Genomic DNA, 27,302 nt, shown 5'->3' with positions numbered 1-27,302 from the left:
TGACAGGAATTTACTGAAATCAGGCAGGCCTTTGGGCAGGCGCAGCAAGGATTAGACCTTGCAGCATCTTTGGAGCTCATGTTCCCATCTGCTCCTCTGTGCTCCACAAGGCATTGTGCCTGCTTAAAGGGCATTGAGTCTCAGTGCAGAGCTTTGCCTTTATACTCCAGCCAAACCCAATGGCTCTCTGTCCTTGTTTGCTGATTACAAATAACATGCAAAGGTTAATTACATTAGCTTTGTCATTAACAAAGAGTCTTTTGGAAGCATAACCAATTGACTCGGAAGGAGAAAGCAATGCCAAATGTGCACGTGCCATGTACTTACTGCAGTTCTGTGATCACACTGCACTTTGTGTGGTTGTTTACCTGCAGCAGGAAGTATAGATTTGAACAGCAGGAGAGGCTTACCTGAAAATACTTCATGGCCATTGTTCATTTGACATGTCATTTCTCAGAGCTGGCTGGTGTGCTGCATTGTCTATATCTGCCTGCAACCATTCCGGGTTTTGTGAAGAGTTTCTCAATGTTTGACAATTAATCTTCTGGCAGTAAGTCTGATGTTCCATAAATATGTCTCTTGTGACTTGCTGATATCTGGTAGATGGCTGGAGTTGCCAATTATGTATTGTTTAAACAATAATGACAATAGTAAATTGTATTTTGTATAGGGCAGATTCATCCTGAAGTGTCTTTATGCATTTGGCTAAATATTTGTGTGGATAACTTCATCTAATGCTAAATTACAGCTGCTTTTGATTTGAAAGACAGCAATTGTTTAATGGATTGCTGCAACAGTATGCTACGGTATAAGGGAGAAAGTGAAGGACTGCCTATTAATTTGAAGCTGAAGAATAGGAGCACAGGCATGTAGATCATGTTTACTCTGTTCCGCTCTTTGGGGTTAAAGGTGAGACTGGATCTTCTGGATCCAGAACTGATACTTTGCAAAAATCCTAGGTTTGATCTTCCACTGCGGAACATTCCATTACGCTTTTAGATCTGTCCTTGCTGAGGAGGATATTCAGGCAGGTGCTTGTACAAAGTTGCTGTTCCTGGGACTTCTGCCTGGGCTAAAGATATAAGGACATTCTCTGGGGCCTTGTGACCAGGGTGGACTGCTGAATCCTAAAGCATTGCCTTCAACTTGCCTTCTTCGAGATACACAAACCACCTTCCAAGCACTTAGGAGTCTTGTCAGGTGAAATGTATGGTGTCCTGTGGGTGGGAACCTGGAGATTCCCTAGAAGAGAGGCCAGGCCTCTGCTGGAAGAAGCTGCAGAAGTGGTACCGGGGCAGGGTTTGTTGACAGAGCAGGTAGGAGAGAGGAACCCAGAGTAGTAGTGAGGAATCACAAGGATGATTCACAGCTGCTTCCCTGATCCCCAGACAAAAAGATAGGCATAGATTTGTCTACCTGCTTCCCCACAGAAAGAGCAGTTACAGCCCTGAACATCTCAAGACCTGCAAGCTCCAGACTGGGGAAGGGACCAAGTCTGGGCAAACAGTTCTTGTTGTCTATCGGCTTTTCAGTTTGAGCTTTCTATTGCCACTGAGAGGAGCAAGTTCTTACACCATATGGAGGGGAGGGCACAGCAATGACAAAGCACTGCCCACATGGTGCGCCCAGGGAATGACCAAGCCCAAGCTGTTATCTGTGGGTCAAGTGATATGCCATGCACTTACTGCAGTTCTGTGATCGCTCTGAACTTTGTGTAGTTGTTTACCTTATGTTAAATCACAAGGAGTGCGAGTTTGTAATAGTTCCTGTGCTTTTCTTAAATGAAACATGAGAAGCCAAAGCCTTTCCTTGTTCTCAGTGCCAAATGGTTAATCACAGATGGCAAAGTCAGGGCAGATTCACAGATGTGTTTGCTTTTATACTGAGAATGCTTTTACATGAATACCATTTCTGTCTTTTTGTCATATGGGAATTCAGACCTGTCTTGTTTTCACCGGCTCTTTGGTTTTCCTTTCAACTCCAGACCAATGTACTTTTCTTCCATTGCTTCTTCATCTAGATACACCGAAGCCTTGACAGATCCCAGCTACAAAGGACAGATTCTTACACTGGCTAACCCCATAGTTGGGAACAGTGGAGTGCCTGACACGGCTGCTTTGGATGAAATGGGCCTCAGGAGGTTTCTGGAGTCTGACGGGATCAAGGTAACAGTGGGAGACACAGAGCTGATCAAAGGGTGGTGCTAGCAGCCTGAATGTGTGTGTGTGCATGCAAAAGAGTTTACAAATGCATAACCTCACAGAAGTTAGAAGGAATCAATGATACTCAGCCTTTCTTTTTCTTCTTCTGGATATTGTCCTTTGGAGGAGTGGCGGCAAAAGATAATCCATCTTGCTTTCTGTACCAGGCCATGTGCTGTCTGAAAGCGGTGTCTCTCTCATCAGTGATAGACATGCTGCAGTTTTTGTGAACTGCTGTCCTGGGTGGCTTTTTATCCACATTCCATTCTGCTTCATATTTATCTGTTTTTGCCCAGGACTGGTTGCCACAGAGAGATCAAATGCCAGTGAGAATGAGAAGTTTCTGTGTGCTGAGACTTTTTCTCTATATGCCTGTACTACCACAAACAGGGGAGGTGACAGTTGTGTGGAGAAGGCCATACGTACTAGTGCAGGAACCATTATTTACACTGTGATGACAGGGGATATTGGCTAGGAGTAGGGCTGTGTCCATGCAGTGGTGGCAGTACTGAGAAATGAAACAAAACCATGTAATTGCAGAACCAGTGAAATGCTTTATCTGTCCTGAGGTGAAATGACTCCTTTATAAGCTATCTATCTCCACTGGAAAATGGAGCTGACTTCTGAAATGAAATGTCACTTAGAAGTGAAAAGCTTTCTTAAACAAAAAATGAATCAAAATAAAACATTTTGTCTTGACTTAAATTTCCATTTTCTTTCTCACGAGAAGTGTTTTCTTAGTTCAATGCAATTTGCAGCTTTAGTTACCTGGAAGCCACATAATTCTATGAATTTTCTATGAATTTTCTAAGTAAAAGGGCCCAGATACAATCATGGTAGAGCATGAAGTCTTTATCCTTTGCCAGGTACCTGTTCTGTGCACTCCCCTGTGGAGACTCAGTTTTGCTATCTTTTTGTTATATAAGAGCAACCGTACCATGTCTGCCTAGCCTTGTGTCCTGTCCGTGATATGGTTTGCAGTGGATGAACAGTGAAAACTCAGAAAGTATAGGGCAAGTACAGAGTGATCCTTCAGTGCAAAATGACATTTCTTCTCTCTGCAGGTTTCAGGTTTGCTGGTGCTAGATTACAGCAATGAGTACAGCCACTGGCAGGCTGCTAGGAGCCTGGGAGAGTGGTTGCAGGAAGAACAGGTGAGCAATCTAGGGATAACTATCTTATGAGAATGGACCTGTATGTATGGGAACAGGGGAAAGAACTCCTGGCTTTGAGCTGGTAACCACTCTTCTCCATGGACACATGCAGATGTCTTCACCAGTCTGTACTGGGCTCATTCTGTGTTCCTTAGTTCTCTGATTCTTCATCCATTTCTCTTTTTCAGGGTGCAATGGTATTTCCAAGGTCTGTCCAGAAGGAATGTTAATTAAATGGGGATGTTTGCTTCTCCATAAAAATGATACACATTATATTCTATTCTCTCATCAAGTGTTTCTGTAGTGCTGCTCCTAGAGGTCGTAACCTCAAGAGATGTTACCTGCCAGAACCCCACTGACTTGAAGCCGTGGGAGTCAAGGATGTGTCAGTAGACTGCTACTGACTTGTGATGGCTGGGAGGGAGAGGTGTTCATAAGTAAGGCAAAATGGGACTCAGAAATGAGACAGATACTTGCCACATGAGCTTTTTATTTTGTGCTTTTTAGTGCAGAATCTATATTTGAAGAACTAAGCTATTTATGAGTGTGAATAGGGAGGAGAAGTGAAGAACTGGAAGAGAGGCAGCCTTGGAAATAGTGCTGCTAAGAGCCAGAGCTCCTTAAACAAGGACATGTTCTTCTCAGCAAAGTGGTCTGGCTGCTGTCTTCCTCTGTCTTAGCTGCTTGTTCTCCAACTTATCCTTCTCTTGTGTTTTCTTCAGGTGCCTGCACTGTATGGGATTGATACCAGAATGCTGTCCAAATTAATTCGTGACAAGGTATGATCTGCTTCCCTTGATCCAGTTGCATTAACCTTGCTATTGCTAGGCCCTTTTTCTAACAGTGCAGCAAACCTGGGGTAGCAATGCTACTGCTGGGCTGCCTTGACCTCAGATGCTGCTCAGGTCCCCATGCTCTTCCAAAGGCTCTGTGTCTTCTGTACAGATGAGGCAATGCTCTGATCCCGGGGAGGCCCCTCTTCTTGGCTCTGCTCTGGGTTTCCTGTTCTACATAAGTGAACCAGCAGAAGCTGATGTAAATGAAAGGCCTCAGGTAGCTGTGTCAGACTAGTGTGCCAGACACAACAGGTAGCGATGTCAACTACGTGTTGCCTCAGATAGAGCGAGCAACAACTCTGTGAGATATTGTGGATATTAGTTCACAGGCAGCACCACCTTTGGTCAGTGGAAATTCTCCTGCTCCTCAGAGACAAAGGAATACCTACAATAACCTAAGCTGGATTCCTAACTCCGGCTGGTTTTTTTTGGCTGAAGCCTGTTACTATTTTTAATAGTCATTACTCTTCTCTGGTTTCCAAGAGCTGACAATTGAAGGACATGAGCAGGATTATGTTACCCAATGGAGGTTAATGTAAGGTACATTTCACACTGCCTAAAACAGTGATCAAAGCCAGTCTGAATGTAAATGCGCCTTGGAGGCTCTTCTTTTGTAATGGATTATTTGAAGCTGCTCTTTTCTTTAGGTGATCAATTTGCAGTCTGCAGTCCAAGCCCCACACCCCCTTTCACTCCACAGAGCAAAATATGAATGACCCAGCTTGAATAGAGGAATATTTGTAGAAATGAATTCTTATGGGAAGATAGGGTGTTGTCCTGCTCTTATAGACAGCAGACAAGTGCAGTTTAATACAATAGAAAATGGCAATACATTTTCTACTTTCTTGAGACACACTGTTTAATGGATCAGCATTCCTTTCATCCAAAGTAAATATGCTTTCAATGTTTATCCTGTAACTTAGCAGTGTATGGCAGTAATGCCGATTATACTGGGACTCTGAGTGGTATTGGTTTATGGCTTTTAAAATAGTGCATAATGTAACCTTTTCTCCCAGTTTTCTCAGGTTGAAAAAAATAGCTTATTATTTCGCTCCACGTATATTTACAAATTGGGGGTGAGAACAGGGCTTCATTATGATAAATGCAGAAATGAGCAGTGACTTGTTAAATTGGACTAAAGGTAAATGCAGGGCACCATTTGGTTGAATAATCTGGGAGCAAGGTAAAACACAAGGTTCCTGTTTGAGAGCAATGGCTTTAGGGCTTTGTCATCAGTGTTTATGGGACCGACTGCATGGTGGCACTCAGCAGTTTCTGTGGTTCCCAAGAACCTGACTTGTTTAAGATGATGCTGACCTTTTCAGCTCTGCTCCACGCAAAGCAGCCCGGAGTAGCTTTTGGTGGAAGGTGCTACTCAAGATGAGATAGGATGTCAGCCACTGTTAAGAGCAAAACTCTGTCTTTAAAACTTACCCTTAGTAGTGTGCATGGCAATGCAAGATGCTGGCTCTTTCTTGCCCTAGGAAAATGGCGAGGATACTTCAGGTATGGCCAACCATGGAGGTATCTCACAGAAATATCGCTAAACCCAATGAGCAATCCTGGTGCGCATGCTGGTCTGATATCCACAGGGCGAGCTGAGTTTAACATGTTTTATCATGAAAATGTTATGTGTTAAAAGTTACAACAAAACATTGACTTCCTCTGTTTTACTTTCCCCTTCCATCCTTGAAAAGTTCTGTATTGCGCACCCTGTCCCCATCCTGAGAAGAGGTTAACCCTAGGTTAATCCCACTTATTCCAGGAGTGGGGCAAAGCCAAACCAGGGATTTTTCCACTGAGAACTTTAATGAGCAGAAGGTGGAGAAGGATATGCTGCTGGCAGAGCAAGAGTGTCCTAGTTTCTGTGAGGTGGTAACAGCAATAAAGAGTAGAGCTTGCTGGAGGTGATTTTTTTTTTTTAACAGCTTATTTGGAAAACAGCTGTGCTGACCTGCCTCCTACATAGCTTTTCCTTACCCCAGCTCTGCTGCCTTGTAGCTATCCACAGGAGGTGGCTGCGGACCTCACAGTGGGTTTCCAAAACCAAAAAGCTTCAAACTGCTTTGTGGATTACTCCCAGATCTACACAACAGTTATTTGGGGATCTGAATCCTGATCCTCTTGGAAGGCAACCCATTTTACTGTCACTAGACAGCTTGCCAAACTGCCTATTAACAAATTTTACTGCTGACAATGCCTTTCCCCTGAATGAAGGATTTTAAACAGATTTTTGGTACCGAGGTAGGCTCATAAAGTTCTGAAGATGCTAGGAATGGTTATAAGCCGCCAAGAAACCATCTCTAAACAGCTGTTCCAGTTGCTGTGCCTGTCAGCACCTTGTCCCAGTGTTCACAGCTTTTCCTTTGCTCATGCTTTGTTGTTTACTGGTGTATTTCCACAGGGTACGGTACTTGGGAAGATTGAATTTGAAGGTCAACCCATGGAGTTTGCAGACCCAAATAAGCAAAACTTAATTGCAGAAGTTTCAACAAAGGTGAGAAGTTCTTCTGTAGTCCCAGGGCTGTACGCTCCAGGTAGTAACTGCTCCCCATTTGCTCTAGGGATCATCCAGTCTTTCTGAACAAACAATTTGGGTTCCTTTTCTAAACCGTACACGTTTCCAGACCTTTGAAGGACTGTCATCTCAACACCACTGCGTAGAATCCCCATGGCTCCTTAGGTGCAGTGTTGAAGATGTAAAATGAGGTGTGTTGAGCTGGATGTAGTCTGAACAGTACTCTGATCAGAGGATTGTGTGTTACAAAGACAGGATTGAGAAGTACTGGGGATACAGTTAGACTTAGCATATGGTGGACACTTTCAAACATAAGAAGAATTAATAAAAAAAATGGTTGCTTTCCTTAAATAAATTTCAGGAAAGCTCACAATAACATTTGATAATCTGTGTTCAGGCATAATTTTGTTGAGGTCATTCCAGAAGATATTCTAGATTTCAAAAAGAGACCAGGTTAGGAATCCCCTGGATCTAATATTACTGGCATTAGCTGCTTTGTCTATAGATATGTACAGAACAGCCGTTAAGTTTGTAAGCTGGGCATGCAAACTATGTTCAACCGCAAGCTGAAAAGAACATTACAAATCACGAGGATGTAGCGAACCAGGCCCATACTAAAAATAGTAACTATTCTTGTTCCAATGCAAGGGCTAATGTCTTAAGTTGTGGACCCTTTGGGGATTTAATTGTGGGATAAAGAATGCCTTGGGTGCTTAATCCCATTGACTGAAGTGAGAACTGAGTGTATTTGTCCCTTCTACAAATTCCGTGCTTACTATGGTGTTTGCAGCTCCTTCAAGATCAGTGAGGCTCTGGAAGAGCTGTGCAAATAGTTGCTTGTGTACTGTTCTGCACGCAAGCTGGTGTGTTAGTGGCATGAGTGCGAAGCAATCCTGAACAGACTGATCGGTGAGCAAGTGGGAATTTGAAGCGCAGTCTCCATCTAGGCTTGGATTTACAGTATTAACTGGTTACCTGGGATGCCACTGGCGTACATAGGCCGCCTTGAAATTATCACCTTCGGGGATCTCACCAACTCATGCCAATGCCTCCACTGTATTTTGAGTCAGGGCCTTGTTGCTACACAGAAGGATGGCGATTGCTTATTGAGGTTGTGATCTGTGATTGCAAGATGCAGATGGAGCCATTTTGAGCAGTAACTCAGAAATAGGTAAGGTTGCTGATGCTAAACTCTGCAATTACTAAGACAGAATTACTGTAAAGATGCTGCAAATAGCTTCTAAAAGGGAGATATAATAAGATCAACGGAGCTTTGGTGGTCTCATTATGTTTATAGCTTCATTTTATAGGCTTAAAAAGCACAACACAGATAAAGCTGAAAATGAAGTAAGCTGTTCAATGTTGGTAATTACTGGACATGGTAATCTACCTGTTGCCAAACAGCTATTTTCATGTAAATCAGGATACAGTAAGATCAGGAATCTGCTTATCAATTGTACATTAGGAGTGATTGATTCCCCCCCCCCCCCCCCCGCCTTCTTTAGATGCTAGTGGTGTAGACGCTATTTACTAACATTGCCTATACCGGGCAGGGAATGTAGAAAACTGCCAGTATTTTGCAGGAGCTCTTGTCGGCAATGTATTTTGGTGCATGTGATGGTCAGGGTCCCAAAGCAGATGAGAGGTATTTAACTACTTGAAGCTAAAAGGTCACTTCTATCCACACGTACAGCCCCACGTACTCTTTTTGTTCTCAGCACTATTGCCAGCAGGAGTTTCTACTCTCCTTGACTGCTGGCTCGCAGCCTTCCCACATCATCCTTTCAGACTGGGACAGTTTTTTTATAGGCTGTGCAGTGAACAGATGAGGGAAATCCTCTGGCTTTAGAAGGAATATATTTTAACAATTCCCTGGTCCAGTTCCCAGTCTGGTTTCTGTCTAGACATACTCTCGGCCAGATGCAGGGGGCAGTGCTCTGCAGTACAGAGGAATAATAAGTGTGAGAAGTGGGGGGAGGGTTGTGAAGACAGCAACACCTAAAATCACTCTTGCTGCTGAAGGAAATGTTGTAACAAATCATAGCCTAATTAACTGAACAGGGAAGAGTTTTGAGAGCAAGGTAATTAAAGTACCTCAAAGTGGTTTTGTCCCATAACTCCCTCTGGCCATTAGAACAGCCAAGGAGAACCTTTGAGGGAGATCGTTGCTTCATAATGTTTTGCAGATTTTTAAGTATGGATGTTGTGTGGAATTGAGGGGTCTCCAAAAGCCCTTTTTAAAAGGAGGGTGAGTTTTTCTTAAGGGACTCTGGCACATAACACTAAGTTAGTTTCTGTGAGAACTGGGCACCTTTAATCTTCTTGAGATTTTTGAAACCCACTTCCCAGAAGCCTGAAGGACAGTAGGTAGAAGACCCATACAATTCCTGTGCAGTGATACAGTTCCACCATGGACTGTGGAAGTAGAATCCACTTGTTGGTGACTGTGAAGATACTGTCATATTTGATGTCAAGCACAGCTTCATATCAGAAGCCTTGAGTGATCTAATAAGACCCAGTTTCAATATGATTTCCATTTTACTCATTCTCAAAAAGGGATTGTGGGGTACTTTGCCATCTGATTATGTAGTGTGAACTACAAGATATGTTCCAATACAAACATCTCCTTTCAGCATTACACAGCAGGAGTTGCAACAGCAGTGATAACACTACTAGCTCTGTGCTGAGTCATGTCCTCAAAGATGGATTAGGGACCATTGGCAGTCCATGTGTTGCTGCTTGAAACCTTGTAGTGAAGGGAGGTGGCTCCTTGCACCCCATCTCTTCCACCCTTGCTCCTGACATGGCAGTAAGTCACTCCTGATGATGATCAGAGCTGTCCTCACATAGGACATGCTCTTGCATCCTAAAAATCTCTCATCTTAATTTTTGAGAAGATAAGAGTTAAAACAAGAGCTGAGTTAGGATAACACAGAGGGAAGAGTTGTAATATTCTGCTAATAAACTTCATCTTGGGTTCCCTGTAGAGGGCATATTTTTCCTTCTGGGTGGTTGTAATCCTCCTATGAAAAGATTCAGTTCATCACCCAGCACCAAGCATATTGGGCATGGGTTTTAGCATATTTTCATAAAGGGGCCCAGCTGTGAAATATGAATGCCAGGGAAGCTGATTAAAAAGGAGTTACTTAGTTTAAAAAACTAAAAAAGACTTTTTTTTCAGTGGTGTATTGCACAAGAGAAAAGCCACTTTGGATAAAGTACACTTACCAATATCAGCTTTCAGAAGCTGACCATAACTGATGAAAGTGAGCACAGAGTTTGTTTTCAGAAGGGAGAAGGCTGCCTGATGTGCTTATTGATGAATAACATCCCAGCCTCATGCTAACTGCAGTCATGTGACAAGTAAAATAATTCACCAAGCTTCAGAAAGAAGCTGTCCATAAATGACCTTAAATCAGTGCTACAGCTGTCTGTCAATATGTCTGCATGTTGCAGTATCAAGGCCCGTATAACACATAGTGGTTTGACTTCACTGCCTTCCATGCTGGTGGCGACCAATAGATAAGTGGGTGTACAAAGCATAATGGTCCAGATTTGGGACTGGTGACAATTTACTTTGTGGAATGGGTTAAGGAACAGCAGCTGGAAAAGGAGGAGAAGTGTTGTCTGATATGTAAAACTGTCAGGTCCGTGTCAACATAGGTCATGCTCAGTGGCATGCTTGGCCTGGTCTGTACTGCTGTGATGCACTAGAGGTCAGTCATAGGATATCTCCAGCTGTGCTATGCTTTGGTCTTACTGTGACTGGAGGGTCAGGGTGGTGTTTAATGTGGTGGGCCTGTAGCTGGTGTGAAGTAGTCTTGCATCACTGGCATCAGCAGGATAATTTCAGCTAAATAACTTCAGCAGGATAACTTCAGCTGAAAATCTCTCGCCGTTTATCTGGCATTTCTCTTGGGCTGCAATAATGTGTGAGAACTGGCTTGCTGCTTCACTGCTGCTGAGGTGAAACACAGGAAAAAAGCTTGTCATTAGCTATGGAAACAAGTGATTTCTTAGGATTGCTGTTACTGCTGTAATCAACAGTATATAAAAGAGCATTATAACTTCTACTTTCACAGAAAAATGAAGGAAACACTAATGGCTGCAGTACTTCTGGAGATTTCCATGTAATTTGATTGTTAAGTACCAGTTGCTGCATGTTGGTGAAAAGTTATTCTACTCCTCTTCCCTGTGTTTTGGGGGTGGGGGGTTATCTGTCATTTACAGCATGGTCTGTCTTTTTATAGGAAGTCAAGGTTTATGGCAGAGGGAATCCAATTAAAGTTGTAGCTGTCGACTGTGGGTTGAAGCACAACATTATCCGTCTGCTGGTAAAGGTAGGTCAGTGCTTTATGTCCTTCATCTCTTGTTTTGCTTTGGTAAAAGCCTCGCCTGTATTCACTAGCCTCCCTTCCACCTGGACACATCCATTCTAGTAGCAGTTTCCCTCCTAAAATGAGGTACAATTTTTAGGATGATTTTTATGGACTGGGAGGTGTTTTCTGAACATGGTACACTGTATTGAGGGGGTAAGGAAGAGGACCTGTGCAGCAACCTCTCAGTCATGAGAAGAATTCCTAGAAGGTGGGCTTTAAAAAGGCAAGACACAGTCTCTCTAAAGAACAACCAACGCAGGTCAACCCAACATTGTTAAAAATAAATAAACAGGGGAAAAAATTTTGCAGTGAGGGTGGTGAATGGCTGACACTGGCCCAGAGAAGTTGTGGAATGCCTGTCCTTGAAGATACTGAAAACTCAACTGACCAATGCCCTCAGCAACCTGCCCTAAAGTTGAAGTTACCCCTGCTTTGAGCAGGGATTGGACCAGATGACCTCCTGAAGTCCCTCCAGCCTGAGTTATTCTTTAATCCTATGATTCTGTGAAAATCTTCTCCTGTTGTTAGCACAGTGGTGTAGCAGTCCTTGCTTCTCTAGGCACACAGGAGGAATGAATGCAGTGTCCTCTCGTTCTCTAGATGTACAGGGTTTCCCTGTTTCTGTTTTTTAGGGTTTTTTTGTGGGTGTTTGTCCCGTTTTTGATGTGCAGAACTATTTCTGGCATGTCATAGAATGAGGCCATGAAGCCCTATTTTAGCAGTTAGGATGAATGCACTGTGTAGAGGTGAACATATTTTACGTGTGTGCATACACACATATTTTGCATTCCATTAGTAAGTTTTGATGTCTTTAGTGAATTTCAGACAAACTTGACAAACACTGAGATGGCTCAAAAAGACTAAGTCTACCAGTTTTGTGAAAATAATCTGGGCAGATAATGGAGAGAAGCCTCATTATTGACCCTGGCAAAGGAATGACTGAAATCCAAACTCACCTCTGGGACATGAGAGCATGGGAACAACCTCCTGACACAAATTCATTTGTTCCCCTCTACCCCTCATTTCTTGTTCCCTTGTTTTTTTCCCAGCGAGGTGCAGAAGTGCATTTGGTTCCATGGGACCATGATTTCACCAGCATGGAATATGATGGGCTCATAATCTCCGGAGGTCCAGGGGATCCCATGAAGGCCCAGGAGGTGATTCAGAATGTCAGAAAGGTACAGTGTAATAGCCATAGGCCAATTACTCTTGTTTATTTGCCTTTTTTTTAAGTGCCTGAAATCTAAACAGTTGGTTGTACTAACATGTTACGGACCAAATATCGTTCAGTCATTTCAGCTGCCTGGGATATTCCTCATCTTGGTTCACTGGGAGTTGTCTCCACACCAGTATTTACAATAAGGCTATACAGACCTTGGTGAACAATACATAGTAAACATGATTACCATGATTACCTTACCGGTGCCTTACAGTACCCTGTGCTCTTTCAGGACCTCTGTGACCTTATGAAAGAACCGCCCTGATTTCACAGTGCTCCCATTTGAAATAATGTCGTGCACTAAATGGCTGTAATGCAGAGCGTCATTGCTTATTCCCCTCGGGTAGACAGACACATCAAGCTGTGCTCTGAGGCTTCCCTCTGAAGCAGAGGAGAGGAGGGAACTTTCCTTTATAGGCTGTTGCCACCCTTGCATTCAGCTTTTTCCCAAGTCTGTGTGGCTGCTGTGAGGGAACTAGCATGGTTTATGCTGGAATTGCTGAACAGAGACACTCCAGTATCTCTTGAAAACTTTTTCATTTTAGGTCCTGGAGAGCAATCGCCCAGAGCCCTTGTTTGGAATTAGTATGGGGAATCTAATCACTGGAATAGCAGCCGGAGCTACTTCCTACAAGATGCAGATGGCCAACAGGTGCGGCAGCTCTTCTGCTTCCCAGGGCCCAGATAGACCAGCTCAGCATTGCAAAAGGCCACAGAGCAGCAGTGCTTTGCTTCTGAACTGCCTTGACGGGAGCTAGCATGGCAGTAATGTTACTTCTTCAGCCATTTTCCTTGCCTTTTATTTAAACTGCCATGTCATGCATTGCTTTTTTTGAGGGTGTTTTGAAAGTATGTGATGTAATTGATGCCCATCAAACTGAAGGATAGCAAAGTCTCTCCTAGGATTTATCATTTTGAGACTAGCTGCCAGTATTGAACAGCTACTATTGAACTGCTATGTATAGCCCCACACTTATCAGCTCTTCCTAATTGTGGCATTTGGACACATCTAGCACTTCTGTCCCGTTCTCTGATCCTTTCTCTTTCAGAGGACAGAACCAGCCTGTCCTGAATGCAGTGAATGGACAGGCTGTCATCACTGCTCAGAACCACAGTTATGCCATCGACAGCTCTACCCTCCCACCTGGCTGGCAACCTCTCTTTGTGAATGCGAATGATCAAACGAATGAGGTGAGCTCATGCTTTCCAGATACCTGCACGTAGCAGCCTCTAGTGAGCGAAGGCTCAGTCTCACTTTATTTCACCTCCTGGAAGCTTGCTATCAGATTACAATTAGTTATCAGGACTAAACTTGATGATCTGACCATCTGCTTTACTTGGGGCCCGGCCTTACAGCCCAAAAGGGGGTGAACCATTACCACTGTTCTCCATACTAGCCCAAAGTGTAGGATTGCAACAGTGACCTTATGATTTCCCTTGAACAGCTGCCTTATTAGCTTCTGTGATTTCCCTACCATTAGTGGTGCTCACTCAGTTACTGTTGTTTCAGGGCTTGTGCTGCAGGTGTGCTAGCCTGTGTCACTGTTTTGTTGTGTTCATTCTGTGTTGCCCAGTGCAGAAAAGGAATATTATTGCAGTCTAATTTGGTCTGTTACTGTAAATAGAATTCCAAGGACTAAAGTCATGAGAGAGAGAGGCAGTTACCTCTAGAGAACAACTTACGGGATCTAAGGTAGAGGTCTCATGTCAAGTGACGTCCTTGTAGGGAAAAAAAATTAAAAAATGCCTGGCCTCTGGAGGTTCACAGCTGAATAGGGGAAAGCATAGGAAGGAAAACACTATCCCATAGCTCAGTTTTGACAAGGTCAGACAGACATTGAGACAGATCTCAGGCTTTGTAATTGCCCCTTTTAAATCTTGTCCATTAGGCCCAGTGTTGTACAAGTCAGCAAAGTCTTGTTATTTATCAGAAAAATCATTGAAAAAAGGTATTTTCAAAAGCAATGTCCCCCATGGGAATATGCCTCTCTGTTGTTTTCTATAAATGTCCCACATCAAGTCTGGCAGATTGATCAGTGCTGTTCTGGCATATCCTGGCTATACTTTGCAGGATCGAGGAGCCGTAATTTCCAGCTGATGGTTTTAGAGTAAGTTTGTTGTTTCTCAGTTGCTGTTTTCTTTATCCTTACAGACATATCTAAACAGAAACAAATGTTACCAAAAAAGAAATTAATACAAAAAACTTGCAGCTGTTAGGTTCAATTTTTGAAATGAGTTTGTTTTAGCTGTGTTGACAAACTGAACCCTTCCATTCCCAGGCCTTTCATGTTTGCTTTAGCTGAAGATTGGAGACAAGTGTGATGGTGCTTTTGCATAAAGCAGGTGATAAGGTTGGACACGAGTCTTTTGGATCTAGAAGCGTGACATTCTTTTATGTGAGCTAAAGGACCATTTCTGTGAGCCCCAAAGCAGCATCAGCCGCCTAAACTTTCATAGATGGAGAGGGACAAGGAGCAATGTTTTTTTTTTTTAGCATGGGATGCACAAACAGGAACAGGTTTGGATGGGCTCTCATGTGCAGTCTGTTGCGTTCTTCTGTTTGAAAGAGAAAAAAACATTTCTTGTGACTGACCTGACCCATCACAGCTGGACAGGGCCAACGCAGGTTTCCAAATACTGACAAGCCATGGATTGAATATTTTTAAAAGATATTTCTATGTAACTAGAAGTAACATGAGCATTCAGGGAAAATGTGACAGACTGATGGCATTCTTTACTCTGAGGGCAGAAACTCATACCATAATGGATCAGCTGTGGTCAGTAGCTCACCTCTCATCCCTGTCCTATCCCAGCATCCCACCCTGCAGCTCTGGATGGCACTGTTGCTCTGTAGGAGCTGTTGGGACTCCTTTGTCCATTCCTAGGGGAAGCAGAACTATTTTTTCCTGGGTTCCTTCTTGAGGGACTTCTCTACTTCCATCTGGAATCGGGGGCTGTAAGCAATGACAGCTACAGGGTAGTCTCCCAGTGGATCATGCTGCTTAGTGCTATCAGGCCACACAAATGAGAAGTCTGTTTTCCTGGCTCCAGCTGAAACTACAAGCACTGTCTCCAAACTCAGTTTAGGTCCTTCATAGCTATTGCTTGTCCAGAGCAGTGGTCCCATTTCATCACAGGCCTGAAAATGACCCAGGGCAGAGATCATGTGCAAGGCCCTGTGTCAGCATTTAAAGTGAGTTATGGAAGTAAAGAGCGTGACCCAAATCCATCTCTCCTCTAAAAGAACCAACCAGATCAGGATGGTAAAACTTTTCATTCCATAATAGCCTTGTCCAAGGTGATCTTTTTTTGCCATGTATGTTTTTCTTCTCTGCCTGGTCCAGGATTACCTCTGGAGGGAGACTAGCCTATCTGCTCTGTTAAGTGCTTACAACTTAGCAGTGTTTGCTGTTGTAGTGGAAGTGATGTCTCCACTATGCTTCTCGTCCACCCACAGCTCAGTGGATTATACAGGCATTGGAGCGTTAGCAGAAGATCAAGAGGCTCAATGACTCCTGAAATAAGACATCTTTTGAAGACTGGGAATGAGATGGGTGTAAATTTGGCAGCCCCTAGAAACACCCCAGTCCTTTGGCCTTCAGTGCTTACAGGGGAAAGGTTTGGCTTTCTGTTCTCTTGCCTGCTTGCAAGGAGGTTTCTAAGATGATTCTTTTGTTCCTGCAGGGAATTATGCATGAGACCAGACCGATTTTCACAGCACAGTTCTACCCAGATGCAAATCCTGGGCCAAGAGACACAGAGGTATGTGTATGATTGTATGAGAGTGGATCCGGGCTTGCTTTCAGATGACCTAGGGAGTACAGATATCTATCAGCTACAGTGACAAGTCTTTATGTTGGTGATGGTCCTAAATCTTGGTTTTGGAAATGTCAGGATCCTAACAGAGGGCCCAGTCATGCATAGGCTTGTGTGTGCTTAGCTTGATCTGCAGCTAATTACAATCAGCAGCAAGGCATCTATTGACTTCTGTGTGCTTTGGATCAATGATTCCATTCGTATGATGTGTATGCTTTGAGTCCTGGTGGGATTATTTGTGAGTTGGAAGTTACTGAAGTGCTTAAGCCTTTGCAGGATCAGGCTCAAATCTCTTGTACCTGGGGTGACTGCAAAAGGAAGAGGATTTTATTTTAACAGAAAAAAATACTAGCCAGATGCTTTGTAATAAAATCATTAATTTTCTAATACATTTTAGTTCCACTTTCAAATTTTATAATTACTGTAGAGTTATGTAAATGGATTCACACTTCTTCACTCTGGGTCTCCTAAATGAAATGAAATTTTAATCCCCCATCTGTGACTTCGCACAAATTCTGTAACAACTGGTTGCATAGTCACAGATTATGACTAAGCAGCAACAGCGGATGTGGAAGGCAGAGGAGGCATGTCTGAACATAAATAAACTACTTAGCATTTCTTGAGGGAGGAAGATGGAAGAATACATAGAAGTGCTTATTTTAATCTTAATTTGATGATGTTGATTAAACCTGCAAATAAATCTCTTGATATCAAGAAGTTTTCTAGCGATCTGATTGACTAGTGAATCTCGAAGAACTAAAAACAACCCTCAGCTGTGTCTTTTCCAAGTCTGTGCACTCCCACTGCTGGGATGGGTTTGATAACAATAGTGCATATCCTGCTAGGCGTACAGGACCCATCCATACTCCTTCCATAGGTAATTCCCAGCAGCCACCTTCAGGGGCTGTGTGGACAGAAGCTCTGCAAGTGTGGGGTCAGGTGGGGAGCCTGTCCCACTGCATGCAGCTGCCTGCATGCCAGCGGTGGTCATTCTGCCTCCCCTGCCTGGCCTGGCTGGAGAACACTTTTTTCACAGCTGCTCTGGGATATCCTCTGGAAGGACAATACTGATTTAGCACAACTGATGTTTGGATATACCTGTTCAGATCCCAGCTGTGTAGCAGGCACCATTCCAGATGGTTCCCTTGAGCTAGTTAAGTGTATGGTCTTCTGTATTTTAGCTTTTCATGCATGCTCATTCATTACACTGCCAGCCATATACAAGCAGAGCGTACAGACGTGATTGATATGTGTTTTCTTCCTGATATGACCTCACTTTCTTGAGTGCGGCTTTGTCAGATATGTCAAAGTTGTTAAATAAATTTCAAATAATGATCCTCTCTGATGGTGTAAATCTACCTTCTGAAGACAGCAGAGCAGAGTTGACAGCTTGAGCTCACAAATGGCCTGTTTTTTCCTTCTTTGCTTGGTATTTATTTAGTTCCACTTTGGCAATTAAATACATGTGCTTATTTTTCCTAGTTCCTGTTTGATTCATTTATTTCTCTGGTTAAGAGAGGGAAAGGCACTACCATTTCCTCGGTCCTGCCCAAGGCTGGAGTGACAGCTTCCAGAGTGGAGGTCAGTGTACAGCTACTCATTATTCATGCCTGTCAGTGAGGCTAGGAGCTTGTTAATTCCCACTGAACCCACAGTACAAAATGTCACAAAAAGCTGACCATGGAAGTCAAAGGAGGCTTCCCTTACAAAAGGCCTGTCAGCTGCCTTTCTCACAGTCATCAGGCTTCTCTTGCGTTATTAACTCTCTTTGCTTTAAGAAAGTTGCAAGATCTGATGTTTCATGTATTTTTCTTTGTAGTTCTCCCAAGAAAGGTACTCTCATAGCAGTGTATGAGGTGCCCTGGGATAATCTCACCATGAGATTTTGTGCCAGCAGCATAATGTTGATGCTCTGCTGCTTAGCAAATAAGTCTGAAATTCCTAGCGTGAGCTGAATTTCATACAGTTTTGCTATCTGAGAAGGCAGCTGGACTTTGTGGGCAGCCAAAATGAGGCATGGTTGTCTATAAGCACATGACACAATTAACACATTTATTGTATGCCCTATGCATGTCATGTGTTTCTCTAACCAGATATATGGGAGAAGTCCAGTAGAAATATTCTTAGAAGTAAAACTGCAGTGGCTTTGGAGGTGACTTTTCTTCTCTTGTTAGAACTTATGTTTTGTAATAGGAAGGTGTTTAGTGCTGCACAGTCCCTGTTCATTTCAACATCCACTACCATGGGACTGATTTTTTTCATGCTGTTTGACGCTTCTAGGTCTCCAAAGTTCTCATTCTAGGATCCGGGGGTCTGTCGATCGGTCAGGCAGGGGAATTTGATTACTCTGGATCCCAGGCTGTGAAAGCCATGAAGGTGAGAGGATACTCTGAAAATACTAACTTCATGTAATTTACTTTCCCTTCTCGCAGCTAACTGTGATCATCCAACTGTAGTATCACAGGGAAGCTGGTGAGAATAAATGACTATAGGGAAATTTAGACATTTTTTGTTTGTGAATTTGTTGGTTGAGTGATGTGAGTTAACCACTCAGAATTACCTTCCAAAGAGAGACATTTTCGAGGTTTCCATTGTAGTCTTCAAGCAGTTTGTTATTTGTGATGTATGACTAGTCACTCCAGGCTTGTCATATCGAATGGAAATGTAGAGGAGGAATATGGTCAGCTACACCTGAGCTGAAATTATTGAAACTTTTGTGATATGCTAACACACTGCAAGGTAGACAAGTAATAACAACAGCTGCGTGGTTGGCTGCTGTCAAGACTGTTACACAAAAGATTTTGAACTTATCAAGGCAGTTTTTCTGAATGGCATTTATTTTAAATGGGATGAACTTTTTAAAGTTCATATATATCAAGTTTTTTTTCCAGAATAGATTCATAATCTTGAAGGGAATGAATGAAAAGTCATTCCTTTGGATGAATTTTGTCCAGTAAACTTACTACCTGGTTTCTGATGTTCCCTTTCTGAAGTTTGAAAGCTGTATTATTCTGAAGCAAACAAAAATGCATGTGTACTTCTATACGTGCCTGAGAAATGCATGCATTTAAAACGGTGCTTGTGCTGAAGCATCCTGTGTAGTGCTCTCACGTGGTGGGTTTTGGGGTCTAATTCGCTCTGTCTGTTTCATGCTGCAGGAGTGCAAAGCACCTAGAAAGGGTGTTAGGGGAAAAGCTCATGCTAGGAGAAGGTGTAGAAGCATAGCAGTATTCCTGTGATGGGGTTATTACTGGTAATATAGCAGTTACTTGAGCCCCCTAGTTCATGTCTAACCTCATATGAAGAAGGAGGATAGCTTGTAGAGGTCTGTCTGACAGATTCAGAGCAGATGTAGCAGCTGCCTTCAGATGAGGAGATGATTGTGAGCGGCTCTGAGGCTGTTCTGATGTCAGGGCCATTCTATTCCTGTACTGACCCTGGAGTTGCGGAAGGAAAATATCAATTACAGTGATCTTAAATATAATCTGGGGTTGCTCTGGGTTGGTCCCAGTGTTACAACACATCTTGTAATGTATATGCTTTGTTTGTGTCCTGTATTGCTATTGCTGGCTACTAGTTCAAAGTGGCCATGTCATCAAGAAAACAAGAACAAGTTAGGAGTAGAGGATCCCAGAGTTGGTGAGTGCAGATAATGACCTGAGTTGGAAAGGAGGCACCTCTCTCTCTTTTTTGCTCTTTCATCCTTCAAACTCAGCTCTGGTTTGTGGAAGAAAGTGGGGGGTTTTTTATGATAAATCTCCCTGGCTTGACCTCCCACAGTGCCCTTACCCTTCCTGTGGCCACCAGCCGGCTGCTCTGATCTGCAGGCTAATCAGCCATTCCAGCGGCAGTGCTTGCACTTCCTGACCTTGCCTCTGGCAGAGTGATTTACAGTTGCATGTGGAAGAGAAGACGGTTGGTCAGTGGTTGCCAGGGGGAAGCTGCAGAGCATGGGTGGGAGAGAACAGGGACAATTAACAGGAGACGAGAGATTTCTTTCCCCTTAGACTTCTCCTTTCTTCTTTTCTTTTTTTTTTTTTTTTTTTAATAAATAATCAATATGGATTCTTACTGCTGGATGTTCTGATTCATTCTGCTATGTACTGCTGTTCTTCCTAGTCTGTTGGATGCCGATTCATTATAAGAAGATGCTGTTGTTAATATTCAGTCCTATACAGTTAAATGGGTGCCTCTTTTAAAGAGTAAAACCCTGTGGAGCTGGGACTTCCCCAGTCAGTGAATTTGTATTTGCAAGAATGTTCATCAAAGGCAGGAACATCCTCTGAAGAACAAGACCTGGAAGCATCTGTGAACAACAGAGACTGGCTTGTGGTCATCTGAAAAACCTTCTGGATTACTTGCTGTGGGGATTCTCCCAACTGGTCTGAATACAGGTGGATATTACACAAAAAGAGGAATGGAGCCCTCCTGGAGTATTATTAATTCACTGTTTTAATTAAGTTGTAACAAAGATCTCCAATCAGGATGGGTGGCCATTGCGCAGAGTGCTATGTGCTTATAAAAAATGAAAAAGGCAGAAGTTGAAGGAAAGGGTTGTAAGGGCAAACAGGAAGTGGATTAAAATCTAACATCCTGAACAGCTGGGCCAGAGGATGTGGTATCAGTACAATGTGTCTCTCTTAGCACAGTGAGCATTAATTCTCTCATTAATTATCTTCCTCATCACTGCTGGTCCTTAAGATACCTTGTCCCAGATAAGTAGGAAAGAAAGGGCTGAGATGTACAGTTACTCCAGCTTGTTGGAAAGTGATATACCTCTCCCTCCCCCATTCATTTCAACAGAATTATAGCTATGAATTTCTGAATACATTTATTAGAGAAGAATGTTTTGATTACAGATCCACCCTTTTTTCTCAGCACCACCATGAAAACTACCCTGTTTGGGGTCATTTGTCTAAATCTGAAATATTTTTCCATAAGGATTTTATCTCTTCTTTCCCTTTCCTGTTCCACACATTTCCAAGGAAAGTGTGCTTCAGTAAAGAAAATCCAACTTTTCATGGGCAAAAAAGGTCAGCAGAAATTTACAGCCAGTCTTTAAGGCAGTATTTTGAGTTATCAAAGGAAGGAGAAGAAATGTTATCCAGTACCTTCACTGAGCAGTCAGAGCTTTGAGTGAGAATCCCACTGCTGCAGGTGGGCTATATATTTGTTCCCCCAAACCAGTGGGTAAAGTAATCACAAATTTTAAACAAACACAGAAAAACCCTATGGCATTTTCATTATTATTGTGAACTGGGGGAAAAATAGAAATTGCTATACTGGTCCCAGCAATGCTTCCATTGCATTTGCTCGAGGAATGGCTGACTTAGTCTGCCAACCTTCTTCCTGTTAATTTAACTCTTTTTTTAATCTCTGATCACAGTTCCTGTTTTTAATGAGAGCCAATCTCCGCAACTTCCATATAGCAAATCTTTCTCTTAAAATGTATTTTGCATCTGTAATTAGCACTGTTTGCAAATTGTTTGTTTGTTTATAGAAGTTTATTGCCTTGCAAGAAGTTGATGGAGATTAGAATGAGTTCCCATAAAAATGAGGCTACAGCCTTTGCACTTCCCAGTCCACCTTTTCAACAAAGCAGTAATACATTGTTCTTTATCTGCTTGTGGTTGACGTGTTTTTAAAGTTTGGCCACATTCTGGTCTCATCATTATTAGCAAAACTTGGTTCGCTTCCTCATTACGCACTAGTATTTCAAGAGTGAGGAGAGTTGATCTGACTCAGACTTTTCTACTGTTGAGCAAGCTGTAGTTAATTTCTGTCTGTAGCCAAAAGAGTGGCAAAACTCCCATTGGTATAGCAGGAAACAGATAAACTTTATTATCTCTCTATCTTAATTTCTCATCTATGACAGAGAAAAAACAGTGTGAAGTTTTGGCTAACCTTTGTCTTGCATATAGCGGCAGAGTTTGTCTTTTAGTATGTGCAATATCAAATAAAAAGGTTATGGGACAAGATTTTTCAAGTGATAACACCAGGAAAATTAAAGTATTTTTATGGAAAGTCAAAGCAAAAAATGTATGCTTGTACTGTTACTAGTCAGTACAAAAATCTGAGAACTACTTGGATACCCATGATCAAAGACCTACTGCTTGGCAAGAAAAGATTGGGTTTTGATTAAATTTTTTTTGCTTTGTCACTTTTAGTCTGACTTCCAATAGAAGACAGACATGATTATGCTGGAGTTTGTTCCTGTCTCCCCTATGTTACTCCTAAATGTGTTAAACAATTTCCACCAAATTTCTGAATCAGGTGGGAATCTCCATTCCCTCAAGATTCACAGACAGGCAGAGGCACAAAAGTAAAGAACTGGCGTTAGCTCAGCCTGGTACAAGATACCAGAAATCCCTTATGGGAGAGTACATAAGGAACCAGGCTTTCTAAATTCTGCTGTTGGTGAATTGCTTGTTGAACCCCATCTCTCCTTGCTGCTGCTGCTGTTAGCTCTTTTTCCAAATATGCCTCATTTTAATGCAGATTTTCATTTTTCAGGAAGAAAACGTGAAAATTGTCCTCATGAATCCCAATATTGCTTCAGTGCAGACCAATGAGACTGGCTTAAAGCAGGCTGATGCTGTCTACTTCCTCCCCATCACTCCACAGTTTGTCACAGAGGTCATCAAGGCGGAGTGTCCTGATGGATTAATTCTGGGCATGGGTGGCCAGACTGCTCTCAACTGTGGTGAGTACGATACAGGCACCTTGGCGGGCAAACTCATGGTTTTCACCATGTGTTCAGCAGACTCTATTTGTGCAGACATGCAAGACCCATGTGCCTCATACATTGCTCAGGTTACTAGGTGATACAGGCAGAGATACTGACCATGGGGGAGTGAGTAATTGCTTAAGCTGTGAACATAACATCTAATTGCTGGTTTTGATGCTTAAAAGTAATTCATATATCCTGCTTTGCAGCTTAAGTCTTAGTTATCATAGTTGAATTGAGGATATTCAGACCACCTTGAGGCAGAGATCAAAAGGAAAACTTAGCTTCATTTAGCTTCTTGCAACAGTATCCAACCGTGTTGCAGATGATGGCCAAGCAGTAACTTATAATAGTCCTAGGTTTCATAGATTTTAGGACAGAAACTTTCATGTTACAGTTCTAATACTGATAAAGAATAATAAAATTAACTGTTGATAAGACCAGACAAGTTGTCAGCTAGTCAGATATCTTCTGAATACTTTCTTCTTCATCTGCCATGTGGCTTTGTTTGCTCTGCAGGAGTGGAACTCTTCAAGCAAGGAGTCCTGCAGGAGTATGGTGTGAAGGTCCTAGGTACATCAGTTGAATCCATCATGGCTACAGAGGATAGAAAGCTTTTTTGCGATAAACTGGCTGAGCTAAATGAAAAGATTGCTCCTAGCTTTGCAGTGGAATCGGTAAATCAGACAATTTTGAAGATGCGATTACTATTACTGTTGCCCATTTGAGTTATTAAAAAAAAAAAATTATAGTTTTGTTGAGTGAAAGCTGAATACAGCTGTGGATACTGTAGCTTGTACGCTTTCATCAGCACTCCACAGTGGTTGATGCTGGTTCACCATGATTTAAAATGAGTGAAAATGCAATTAAGCACTTGGGTAAATTAGCTTAGGCTTTCCATTGACGAGAAAAGTAAATTAGGTTGGGGTGACTTCTGTGCTGCAGCACAAAAACCTATAACATTTCGGTGGCTACTTTTTTAAAAAAAATCTTACACAAGCCATTTAGACTTAGGTTTTCAGGTCCTCAGAATCAGCAGTACTGAAATCCTTCTAGAGGACGGGAGTGTGAAAACAAAAAATTGGTTCAGTGGGAAGGCCTGTTTGAGTTTGGAGGAAATCAAACAGGTCGTAAGCCAGGATGTCTGTTAGAGGGGTTATTTCATGCTAAAGTCTGTGAAGGCAGACCAGGTAAGGACATTGTCCATGGAAAGGCAGTAAGGAAGTCCACACATAACTAAGGACAGAAGCCACCTCCTTGAGCCCATGTTCCAGTTTTCTGCTGTTTGGCAGAACAAAGCAATGTTACAAACCTGACTTTTATTCTTTTCATTTTATCTTCAGACAGCTTAGTGTCTTACTGATGGGATTTCCAGTTAACCGTGTAACCAGAGTTGAAGACTTTATTCATCTTAATTGTTATCATATCTCTGAAATGTGTTCCCCTCTCCTTTAAGATTGAAGATGCTCTGAAGGCAGCTGAAAAGATTAGCTACCCAGTCATGATACGTTCTGCTTATGCCCTTGGTGGTCTGGGGTCAGGCATATGTCCTGATAAGGAAAGTTTGCTGGACCTTGGTATGAAGGTATGTCTGCAGTTGCAAGCTCTGGGAATAGAGTCTGGACATCTGATTTTCTTAGATATTCTTCTAATAGTCACGGACAATGGAATTGTACATACCCTACTTCTCATCTTACCTGTAAAATGTTATCCTGACATCCTTCTAATGCCCTCTTTTCATAATTCCTGCTGACTTGGGTAATGAAAATGGTTAAATGACAGATCTGTTAAATTTATGAGAAACAAGTCATAATTTGAGCAAGTGTTTCAGCAATTTTGGTCTGAAAAGAAACATAGTGGACTATATTCACCTACTTTCAGGAGTAAATGGTACATGGAAGATTTCAAGGAAGTTGAAACATTCAAAATGCTGAGTGGTAACGTAGTGTCAGGGATAGAAGAGCTGGGAGGCTTGGGCCTCTGCTGAGTTTCTGTCTAAAGACGGTATTTTTGCTAGGTCAAAAGCTCATGTAGAGTTTTAACAGGATGACACTTCATAATTTGACATCCACCAGCTGTCTCTGGCTATGAAGAGACAGCTCTCTTTCTGTAGGAAATCTGGGATTGTTTTTTATAAATTTGCTGTGAAAAGTAAACAGATAATTGGGGAAAACAAAAAAGCTTTTTTCCTTGGCAAAAAATGCAGCATTTTAGGAAATACCAATTGGTCTCTAAAATTTTTGGTTTTGTCTTTTCCTGATTTGCTGAACCTCTTAATCTTTCATGTATCTCTAGTAAGAAATACTGCTGATGCCATTAAGAGCTGTATGTGAAAATGACATTTTTGTGTTCCTCCACACTGCTGTCATGCAAAAAGACTTTGGGTCCAGCGTGCTTAGGGCTCAACAAACATCTGCTCAGGCAGTGCCTGTTGCAGGGAGGCTCAGTGGACGGGACTGACAGATGCAGGAGGAGGCAGTGCGTGCAGTAACGCCATCTTACGGATCGATGGCTGAGGTTGGAAACATGTTGCTTGCCCAAGCTCATGCATGGTCTGTGTTTAGAGAATGCAGAAATTCATCCAGAAACCCTGGGCGTGCAGCTGTCTGAAGGGTTTCTATCAAAACATTTTTCAGTAGGAAAACCTGGTTTTGATCAGCATTTCTTGGTGTTTTTTTAAAAAAGTGGTTTTGAACATCTCCGTTTTTCCCTGAAATCTGTAAAACAGCTGCTCTTTATAAACATCTTATAATCTGTAAAATTTTAGAAGTCAGGCAGTTCATATTTTTAGTAAATTTCTCATGTTTCTGAAACTTTCCTTTTTTCCTACCAAATGTCTGATTCTGTTTTACTTCCTAAGTAAATGTTTTCATTTTCTCAAAAATTATACTAAAAGAGCTTCAGCATTTTGAATGGAGAACAATATTTCAAAATTTACAGTGAAAAACAATTTGGGTCTTATTGAATTAGCTCAACTTTGGACGCTCATTTCCACAGCCCAGCAGAAACTCCATTCTTTTCAGTTATGAAGATGATCCGTAGTAATTCTGTGAACTGGATTTTCAGACACTGGACTCTGAATTGTATATAATTCAGATAACTGAACACCTATGGATATTTCATAGCACAGCTAGTTCAAGTAATCTGGCCCTGAGTTCATGTCTCCTGAGTCTGCTCATGTTGAGTGAGAGAGGGCAATAGACAGTAACACAGGAGCAGTATAGATTGTTTTACAAGTGTGGTTAGGTGTTCCCGCTACATCACCACAAATTCAGTGCCTGCTTAGGCCGGGTGTGAAGTGCTACTCTTCAAACTATTTTTTCTTTTTTTCTTTTTTTTTTTTTTTGTGTGCGAGTTTGGCAACTGAGCTAAAGGCAACATTTGAATAACAGCTTGAGCTAACTACAGAGGGGACCAGACTGAAGACTGATTCATGGGCAGCATTAAAACAAGAAGCTTTGCTAAAGGATGGATTGATAATGTGCCTGTTACTTTCTAGGATTTTAAGCGAGTATTGATTAATGTTTTCTATCTGCTAATATTAAGGCCATTTATTCATTTAGATTATGCTCATTTACCAACAAACGATATTTTTCATTGTTGTCTCTTGTGCTGAGGAGTGCTTTCAAGATTAGTTTAAGAATAAATCACGAATCTTGCTTCTGGTTAGTATGCCAATGATAAGCAGCATTATTAGTGCTATTAATTACGTAGTGTTTGCTGGCACCCACGCTCCCCATCACTTAGTCATTTAGCTTTCTGCAGAGTTCTCTAACTGAAGTCTGTGGGGCTGCCCATATACATAAACAAAAGTATGTGTCTGTTGCATGACTGAAGCCTTAGATATTTTTATATTCCTATTGATTATTTATATTCCATTGCAAGCTCACATGCCCTGCCTTTTTTCCCATCAGATCACATAAATATTTTCTGTGCCTTTCAAATGAAGGTAATGCAAAATTTTTTTTTAAAAAAGAGATCTATAAAGTGCTTGTCATTGGTGCTATGAACTTCACTTATCTTCATCTTTCAATTTTTGTGTTGGTCTGGGATGTCTGGAGATAAGTCACAGAAGTCTTAAATATGGAACATGTTCTAATAAGGTTTTCTTTTTTTACTGTTCATTTTCCCTAACATATTCCCAGGCATTTGCAATGACTAACCAAATTCTGGTGGAAAAGTCAGTTGTTGGCTGGAAGGAGATAGAGTATGAAGTTGTGAGAGATGCTGCTGATAACTGTATTGCTGTCTGCAATATGGAAAACATTGATGCTATGGGAGTCCACACAGGTAGGCTTGGGCACAGGGTGGCTCACTGGAAATGGCTCATTAATTTTTTTATGCAGTGCCCTTCTGCCTGCTGTTATTGACATAGTTTCATGATTGATGAAGTGGACTCTAGAAATACTCTTCAGCCAGTTAGGGTGTGAAACAGATATTTTTAGGCTAAAC

General features: G+C 42.1%; 1 protein-coding gene across 1 annotated transcript in view; it reads left to right on the top strand.

Moving 5' to 3' along the window:
* Window positions 1-27,302, top strand: part of CPS1 (carbamoyl-phosphate synthase 1) — a 119,849-nt gene that overhangs the window by 32,871 nt on the left and 59,676 nt on the right. Inside the window, exons 3-17 of the mRNA XM_076340592.1 lie at window positions 2,021-2,165; window positions 3,266-3,355; window positions 4,078-4,134; window positions 6,596-6,688; window positions 10,960-11,049; window positions 12,138-12,266; window positions 12,853-12,959; window positions 13,357-13,498; window positions 15,992-16,069; window positions 17,606-17,704; window positions 18,404-18,499; window positions 22,637-22,826; window positions 23,370-23,527; window positions 24,307-24,435; window positions 26,996-27,140. Of these exons, the coding sequence (XP_076196707.1) occupies window positions 2,021-2,165; window positions 3,266-3,355; window positions 4,078-4,134; window positions 6,596-6,688; window positions 10,960-11,049; window positions 12,138-12,266; window positions 12,853-12,959; window positions 13,357-13,498; window positions 15,992-16,069; window positions 17,606-17,704; window positions 18,404-18,499; window positions 22,637-22,826; window positions 23,370-23,527; window positions 24,307-24,435; window positions 26,996-27,140 (1,748 nt within the window). The remainder of the gene's footprint in view (window positions 1-2,020; window positions 2,166-3,265; window positions 3,356-4,077; window positions 4,135-6,595; window positions 6,689-10,959; window positions 11,050-12,137; window positions 12,267-12,852; window positions 12,960-13,356; window positions 13,499-15,991; window positions 16,070-17,605; window positions 17,705-18,403; window positions 18,500-22,636; window positions 22,827-23,369; window positions 23,528-24,306; window positions 24,436-26,995; window positions 27,141-27,302) is intronic.

Source organism: Aptenodytes patagonicus, chromosome 6 (assembly GCF_965638725.1).
Source record: "Aptenodytes patagonicus chromosome 6, bAptPat1.pri.cur, whole genome shotgun sequence".
NCBI lineage: Eukaryota > Metazoa > Chordata > Aves > Sphenisciformes > Spheniscidae > Aptenodytes > Aptenodytes patagonicus.
This window is presented reverse-complemented; position numbering and strand designations above follow the sequence as displayed.